This window comes from Myiozetetes cayanensis, unplaced genomic scaffold (assembly GCF_022539395.1).
Source record: "Myiozetetes cayanensis isolate MyiCay16 unplaced genomic scaffold, myiCay2020 scf13, whole genome shotgun sequence".
Lineage (NCBI taxonomy): Eukaryota > Metazoa > Chordata > Aves > Passeriformes > Tyrannidae > Myiozetetes > Myiozetetes cayanensis.
Window position 1 is genome coordinate 16,740,591 of NW_026086937.1, and position 8,839 is coordinate 16,749,429.

Consider the following 8,839-nt stretch of genomic DNA (forward strand, 5'->3'; position numbering starts at 1 on the left):
TTGCTCTCTGCCTGTCTGGTGCTGCTTCTGAAACTAATTTGGTTTTGAATTGTAGAAATACACAACCTCAGAATTTACAGGACAGTTTTGGCTTTCAGGGCAGAGAAAGGAGAAGGAATTAAAAAAGCTGTGCTTCCATAAACTGTCCAGTCTTCATGGGCACAGCCATCCTGTCTTCCAACCTATAGCTCAAAGATGTAAAAGAGTTGGACAAGGAAATTAATTAGAATAAACAAATGCTGTAAATGTTTAAGTTTAGGATAGCTTTGCTATGAAGTAGTGTCGTGCTGAAGTTCTGTATATCTGCCCTGCAGATACCGCTGGTATCTGTCACCCCAGTGTGTGTGGAAGTGTAAATATGGAATGAGCTGTGCTATGTTGTTAAATCCAAGTACTGAAGCACACAGTGCCCGTGGTGAGTGAGTGAGCTGGGTGAGAATGAGCGGCTGTCTGTGCCCTCACGAGCTGTGTCTCTCCCAAGATGCACGCCATTCCCTTGAGATCCTCCTGGGTGATGACCTGTGCCTACGCTCCCTCTGGCAACTACGTGGCCTGTGGTGGCCTGGACAACATCTGCTCCATATACAACCTGAAAACCAGGGAGGGGAACGTGCGGGTGAGCCGGGAGCTGCCGGGACACACAGGTCAGCCATGGTCTCCTTCCACTTGGGTTCGTTACTGCACCACAGGGAACCATCTTGGTCTGAGGAGTGTCGTGAGCTGTGCCATAGTTCTGGCTGTGGGAGAACTTTGATGCTGCTCTTGCATTTTAAACTTGCAGTTATTACTCCTGGGTTGGAAACTTAACGGAACTGTTTTGGTTTTTAGGATACTTGTCCTGTTGTCGCTTCCTAGATGACAACCAAATTGTCACTAGCTCAGGAGACACCACTTGGTGAGTTTCTGAGCTCTGTTGGCCTTCCCTCACCCCCTCTTTCTTTTTCTTTTTCTTTTTTCCTCTCTCCAGTGCCTTTATTTGTATTTGAAGCTTGAACTCTGAAATCATCACAGTCACGGTGTTAACGTTGTCGCTTTTTATCTGCAGCGCTTTGTGGGACATTGAAACTGGTCAGCAGACCACCACGTTCACTGGGCACACTGGAGATGTGATGAGCCTCTCCCTGAGTCCAGACATGAGGACTTTTGTTTCGGGTGCCTGCGATGCCTCCTCGAAGCTTTGGGATATCCGGGATGGAATGTGCAGGCAGTCGTTCACGGGGCACGTGTCGGATATTAATGCAGTTTGTGTAAGTGATCCTTTGTATTTCCACGTGGGAAGGAAGGGGGAGGATAAAGGCTACATTTACATGGATTCCGCTACTGAGTTACCTTGATTTCAAATCAGTTAATTAGGGTAGGGACTGCTGCCCTGTATGGAATGGAGAAGGTTGTCTAATAAATTATGGTCTAGTTTGTAACTGAATTATTATTGCCATTATCTGAGATGCACTGAGCTGTTCTTGGAATAGTTTCAGCAGTGTTTTTGTTCAGTAACTGAGACATCACTTTTTTTAAGAAGTGAAGAATGGACCAGGGAGATTTTTTTGCAGTGTGGCAACGTGTTAAAAGCTGAAAATCATAGATAAATACAATAAACTGAGAGGGTGCAAAACAACCAAGTGTCCTCATCTTAAAGATTTTGGTTGAACAAAAATGTAATTAATATTTTCTTTGAAAAGAGCTTTCTGAGAAATATTCTAGAAAGCAAAGTTAAAAATCCGTCCTGATGTTGAATATTCCCTGGAATAATTTGGTAATATTTATAAACTGGATTATATTTCCTCTCTGTCACAGTAACACTATGTTCTGATCTGCAAGATACAAGCCCTGGTAAATAGGGAATGAAATCTAAGTCTAAGCTGCATCTGTTTTTGATAAACATGAAAAATTATTAAGGCTGAGAAAATACCGAACGCATGACCAGTACAAAAATGCAGATCCTATACTTAGACCTGAGCCCTGAGATGTGCTGAGCTCTCTCCATTCCCATCTCAATCAATATGGATGTTGAGAGAATGACTCGGATTTGGAGTAGATTTTTTTTGAAATTGAATTGCTTACAATCTTGTACTGTGGCTGAGCCAACCTGGATGACCAGCTCAGGATGGAACATCACGTTCCACTTCTCCCAGGTCTTCCTGGCCCACAGCCAGGATGTGCAGAACTGGGGTTTGCTCTGTTCTGTAGGAGTCAGCTGCATCCCCTGTGACTCCTGTTACCCTGCACCCAGGAACTGCCTGGGTACAATTCCAGTCCTCAGGTGTCACCAAGCACTGTTCCAGAGAGGTTTCCTTGCATAGTTGTTTACGTGCATTTTTTAACATGCAGATATTTCTTTAAAATAAACCATTCTGTCTTCCTCTGGTCACCCTGGCTAAATAATCCTTTGACGTTCTTGAACTACTGCATGATCAGTATATTTTTCTGGTGTCAAACTCTTGTCTCTTAATTAAAACTTCCAGTTTTTCCCTAATGGACATGCATTTGCCACTGGATCTGATGATGCCACTTGCCGGCTCTTCGACCTCCGTGCAGATCAGGAGCTGATGATGTATTCCCACGACAACATCATCTGTGGGATCACCTCCGTCGCCTTCTCCAAGAGCGGGCGCCTCTTGCTCGCGGGTTACGACGACTTCAACTGCAACGTGTGGGACACCCTGAAAGGGGAGAGGGCAGGTGAGGACACACAGGTGCTGGAGCTGTCCCAGGGCACGTTCACACTCTGTGCAGAATGCAGAGCCAGTTCATTGCCAGTGCTGTTGCTGGTGTTAGGGAATCTCCCCCTCCTTCCTTTTTAACGCTGTTCTTTTGGAATGGCACCCCTTTATTGTGTTTGGTTCTGTGTTCCAGTAGTTACAGTGCACTTCAGTTCCATCTCTGCTGTGTGCTGCAGTAGGTGCTGCACTCAGTGGAACAGGCCTGTTTTTGGGCATTAGCCATTACAGATCTCTGTGCTGGGAGATCCCAGCTCTTGGGGCTGAGGAACAGCCTCCGAAAAACATCTGCAGAAAATGCACTTCACTGTAGTATGTGAATTTAAGTAATACAAAATTACACATCTGCATTGACTTCTGCACCCATCCAGAGGCAGTAATTCTGATGTAGTTACAGTAGGCTTTTTGCTGTGGGGACCATCGTTTCCTCCTCTTGGGAGAGAAGTGAAGTGGACTCTTCTGGTCCTTGAATTAGTCACTTCTGTCAGGACACAGCGTGTTTATAGCACAGCTATTTCTTTGTGCTTCTTACAGGAACTTCAGTGCAGGGGCCTGGTTCAGTTCTGAACATCAGTTCTGCTTTTCAGTCTGAAAATAGATCCTTTTCCTTAGGGGACACGTGGGCAGCTGAGTTCTGATAGACCTGGATGTGGAACCTTGGCAGAGCAGACAAGGGAAAGAACAGGCAGAGGGAAAGCAAAAGCAAAGCTGGAAAAGGCAGGATAGTTCCTCTTCTGATAGCCTGACATGATCCATGGGGGATTTGTGATCCCAAGGGTTTGAAAAAATTGGGAAACCCAGGGTGGTTCTTGTATCCAGGACATTGTCAGGAGACAGCACATTTGATTTTGGAAGTACTTGATGGCTGAAATTGTGGACAGCATTGCCAAAAACGAGACAGACAATCTGATTAGGGATGAGGGCATCTTTGGGACAGGAAGGAGACACTGTGAGGGCAGAGAGAAAAACAGAGGTGATACTGAGTGTGCATGGTTTTAAAAACCTTATTGTTGAGTTTCTTGTGTTCTATGTGGTTCTTCAGAGTAAAGACAAAAAAGGCAATTAAAATCCTGCATTACAACTGTTTTTTGGTAAATTTAAGACTTGCCTGGGAGAGCAGAGTAACAGCTGCAGTCCTTGACACTTGCATTGCTTCTTCTTTTCCAGGTGTCCTGGCTGGCCATGACAACCGTGTCAGCTGTTTAGGTGTCACTGATGACGGCATGGCTGTAGCTACAGGGTCTTGGGACAGTTTTCTCAGAATCTGGAATTAACTGGGAGCCAAACATGTACATTCTCCATTTGAGATCTGGAGAGATCAATGCTGCAGCCTATAGCTGTGAAATAACATTTCTACCTTGTATTTGCAGGTGAAGTTTTTCTATTCACTGATTATTACACAAAAAGGCTTTCTGTAAACTAGAAAAAAAAATCAAGTGAAGAAATAGGGGAGGGGGGAAGAAATCACTGACTTTTTAAAAGGGGCCAGCACACATAATCATGGTGACCGACAAACTAAGAGCCAGTCTTTTTGTTTTTGGTGGTTTGGTTAGATTGTCCTTGAAGGGTTTTTGCTTGTGCTCAGTCTGCTAATCCTGTACTTTTTTTTTGTACATAACAGAATATACACATTATAGCAGCCAATCATGTAACATTTGTCTGTATGTAAAGAAATATGTTTGCATTTTTTAAGGAACTACATTTATAGCTTTGCTTTTAACCCGAGATGTCACTTCTGAGTTTTGTAGTGGGTGAACTAGATTGCTGTTTTCAATGTTTTTTGTGAATTTACTGTAGATAAAGTGAAGCCAATGGTATGTATGTGTTTTTTATAATGGAAGGCATTTGGCTTTTTTTTTTTTTTAAAGGCCCTGGAGACTCCCAGTTAATACCTACAGCCTTATTCACTCACTTCTTGACCCGCTTGCCTATTTTTAATCAGGGGGGGCTCTTCCTTCAAGCCAGTGGTTCCTGGTTCATCCATTGGCAGTCATGGCCTCCAAACACCAAGGAGTTAATGCCAGGCAGGCTTGGCAACAACAGCAGAATTAATTTGAAAATAAAATAATTCCAGTTCCCGAAGTTTTAGCTTCCTTCCTGCAGCTTTTTGCATCAGTTATTCCACGCAGTCCGTGGGTGCAGAAGCCAAGGGGTCACTGCTGCCGTGCAGTGTCGAGTGCTCAGCTCTGGCTGAACGGGTGGCTTTGGCCCATCTCAGGCTCCAGCTGATCTGCACTGACAGGGATTCAGCTGCTGCTCGGAGTGTGTCTCTGCAGGGCCTGCTCAGTCCCACACCAGCTGAGAAATTCAGGAGGACTTTGCTTGAATTCCTAAAGAGGATTTAACTGTGCAGTTAATCGCCTGTAATCTCCCTCCAAATTCGGGGGTTGCCAAAGCACAGCCCAGCCAAAAGTGCTTGTTGTCAGTTCTGTGCAGTGAATTATCAAAGGAATTGTGTAACTGAAATGCTCCTCTGTGACCCCTGAGAACTTCCTACGATAACCTTGACAGTGCTCGCTCCGTGGTCACTGAGGCTGTGCCAGGGGGTTTCTGGATGCCAATTGTTCTGCAGCTCCAACACTGTAAATAAATAGCCCTTTCCTCTCCCGATTTTTTCTGATTCAGATGTCAGTTGCTTCTAAATGTGATGAGGTGCAGTTGAGTGTAGAGAGAGGAAAATCAGGTGACTGATGCCCATTTGAAACTGCCCGGGGAGGTTGCTTAACTTTTTGGTGCCTGGCAGCCTGTCTGAACTCGCAGTGGATGTTCCCTTGGGAATCTCGACGTCTGTGGCTTTTTTTTGAAAGGGGGTTATGTCTATTGGCTTCTCTTAGGTGACTTACTTAAAAAATAACGTGGATTTTAAATCACCAGGTTGGAAGATGGTATTAGTCATCGCTCCTCGGAACTGATGGGGGAGTCTGGGTGTCTCTGGGTCAGGTAGGCAAGATAAGGGCCCAGAATCCTGTAATACATCCAACTGGATTTCTGGCTGAGATGACTATTTGTCAAGGTTCTGACATTTTTAATCCTAAATTTCAGTACTTCCAAACTGTGCCTGTAAACTTGCCATGTCTATAATGGTGAAGGTGCCAGTAAATGTACCAGTCAATCACAGTAAATTCACTTTTAAAATAAGAAAAAGGCACCTCTTGTGCTGGAGAAGGAACATTTCCTAACAGCAGCCTTGTGGTGTAGGACCAAAATCCCACTGTATTGTGTCTCACAGGAATTCCTCAGCGTTTTGCTTTATGATCTGTCTGCATTAACGAACTATTGTGGAATTCTTGTAACTCTCTTAAGTGAGCAGCTCTTTGGGATCTTGCAGACTCGGTTTATTTTTTAGTGCTGCACTCGATTATTTTTATTTTTTTTTTTTTAACTCACAGCTGCCTTGGGTGAATCATTCTGGAAATTTGTTACTAAAGAATTTTAAGAAAATATTCTTTTTCTAAAAAACTTTTTTTCCATAGAAGTGTGTTTTGAACCAATTTCCTAGTCAACACCTTTGCCAAGACAGGTGCCATTTTTACATTCTGGTATTAAAGCTGGTTTCTACTTGTGAAACTCCAAAACCAATTTTACAGCTGTATATAACTTTTCTTACCAGTTCAGGTATCCTGTAACCGTGGTAATGGCTCTTGTAAGGTTATTACTGCAAATAACTTCACTGTCATTGTTGGATGGCTGTTGTCTGTTGGATTCAGCTGCTTTTAGAATAAATGCTAAGGAATGCCCACTGCTTGCTGAGGTGTCCAAAGGCATCACAGAGCCCTGCCTGCCTCTGCTCCTTGGTCACCCTGGGTCTGAAGTGCCCCAGGTCCGGGGGGGCTCCTGTGTCGGTGCATGAGGAGACGTTGGAGAAGCCCGAGCACAGCGGGGGAAACAGCGCCCAGTGCGTCTTGGGAACTTGGAGAAAGCCCGGGATAGATCCTGCCCAGGTGATGTTTGCTGTTTCATTCCTGCCCTGGAGATGGGTTATTTTGTTAAGCCTACAGATTTTCTAAGTACCACAGGTGCTGTGTGAGGCCATTTGGTGACTCACACAGGCATTCCTGTTAAAGGGCTGCCTGACCTTTCAAGGTCGATGCTCCTTCTAAAATGGATGTGGCTTCAGTGGTAAAAGCTCAAACTCCTCCTAATACAAGGAAGGTAATAAAATGACCCTTTGTAGGTTTTACTTGAAAGGTTTTATCCAGCTTTGAATCTCAAAGAAACTGGTGTGTGCCACAGTTACCATGGGCTTGAGTGTGCAGCTCCTGCGATTCCTGACTGCACCATGACAGCAAACTCACAGCAGGTCTGGCAGCTCTAGTGGGCACATCTTCCCTGGATTTCAAAGTTTGTTGCCAAACTCCATTCCTAGCTGAATTTCAAGTAAATTGTGTCATTAAGAGCTGGAGTAGCCAGGAGCATTGTGCCAAACAGGGCTGGGTTGCTCTTGCCCAGCCTCTCCTCTGAAGGTCATGGCTTGGGAAGTGGAACCATGTGCTTGCTGTAACCATTTGTGTTATTCAGGTAGTTTGTCAGTGTTTTCTAACGAGACAGAACTTTGCAATCGAGAGCTCTCCCTTAGGGCGAGTGCCCAGCCTGGGCTTGTTCCCGTGTTGACTCAGGCGTCTGTTCACTGGACGAAGCTGCTGCAGCGTCGTGCTGATGTGCACTCCGTGCTCCAGTCATGTGGCCTCTTCCCATCTGTATCCAGACCTTTTCCTTCCAAACGTCACCACCCTCTCACTGCAGAGAGGGGGCAGCGTCCGGCAGAGCCGACAGCTCAGCGTGCTGACGAGATTTGTACGGGTGGAAATGGAACAGAGAATTAAGAGGCTTTTCCCTGCCTATGGACAGGGCCTGACCTCGCCTTGGTAAAGCTGAGCTGGTGCAGCAGCAGGTCCCAGCGTGTCCTTATGTAATGCATGGGTTGGAAATTGTTAACTCTTTACTTCAGTTGTGTAACCGCTCGTCCCACGATGAAGTTCACATTAATTACTTTAAGGTGGAATGAAAACATTGTGAAAACATTCCAAGAGTTGTAGTCTGTCCTCTCTGAGGACACTGTCACCTCCACTAGGTTTAGTGCTGTGCTTTAAGATGTTGGTGAGAGTATTGGCTAATTGGACTAGTTGGTATCAATGGTTGTGTAGCAGAATGGCTGGTTTTGAGATAGCATTTCCTGTACAAGTACTTAGCATGGGTTGATGGTGCACTGTGTATCCAGTACTCTGGCATGCATGCTGGTCACACTCCTCCTACACTTCAGAGGCACCAGAGCCTTTTATCCAATTGCTGGTTATGTAAAATACATGCAGAATGTTAATGCAGTGTTGTTATGGTAAATGTGTGAACAGTGTTACTAATTGATATAACTGATAACAGATTACATGTGCCTGACATTCTTATACCACACAGTATGTTTAGGTTTTAACTAATATGGACTTCGGTGGAATAGTCTTAGATATTTCAAGCCTTTGTTTTACTTACACAATGGTGCTCTCTTTGTGTTTTTCTCCTTTTTTTTGTTTTTTAAATAAAAGCATCTGAACACTTGTAGTACATATTACATCCAAAGGAGTCCAAAGCAAAATGCTTCTAAACATGCTTGATTTTACTTTGCCTTTAGTTCCCAGGATCTCTCATCAGCTTTTTTTGTTTTGTTTTTACTTGTTGCTGACTACTTTGGAAAACTTTGGTAATGTTACCAATTATGAAGTGATTCTGCACTGCCTTTGGATTGTGTATGTATTCAGAAACAGTCTTAAAGCTTTTATTTAAGCTATTAAAAAAACCAGGGACTTGTGCCATTTGTTCTTTAACAGTGCTGTTGTAAAAAGACTTCCCTGTGACAAAAAAATCACTTGCTATGAACTCTGTTCATAGCTTTTTTTTCCAGGATGGATCTTTTTCTTTGTATTTGTACAGTGGCTCAGTGAAAGATGTTGCCATGAGTTGATATTGTAACCAATAAACAAGTGCTTTTAACCATCTGGGGTCACCTGTCAGTGTTGTGTTAGAGCATTCCCTGGGGAATGCAAATGGGATGGGAGATGGAGCAACCTACCCTGGATCTGCATTCCCTGTGGGAGTGAGGTGCAGGTCTTCGCCTTGGACAGAGCTGCCAAAGA

The 8,839-nt window shown here is 44.3% G+C and overlaps 1 protein-coding gene across 2 annotated transcripts in view; it reads left to right on the forward strand.

Annotated features, from left to right (window-relative positions):
- The window catches only part of GNB4 (G protein subunit beta 4), a 62,239-nt gene extending 53,540 nt beyond the window's left edge, over positions 1-8,699 (forward strand). For both annotated transcript variants that reach the window (XM_050308634.1, XM_050308633.1), the window contains exons 6-10: positions 482-644; positions 829-895; positions 1,046-1,247; positions 2,463-2,679; positions 3,885-8,699. In XM_050308634.1, the coding sequence (XP_050164591.1) occupies positions 482-644; positions 829-895; positions 1,046-1,247; positions 2,463-2,679; positions 3,885-3,991 (756 nt within the window). In that variant the 3' untranslated portion in view covers positions 3,992-8,699. The remainder of the gene's footprint in view (positions 1-481; positions 645-828; positions 896-1,045; positions 1,248-2,462; positions 2,680-3,884) is intronic.
- The last annotated feature ends 140 nt before the right edge of the window (positions 8,700-8,839 follow it).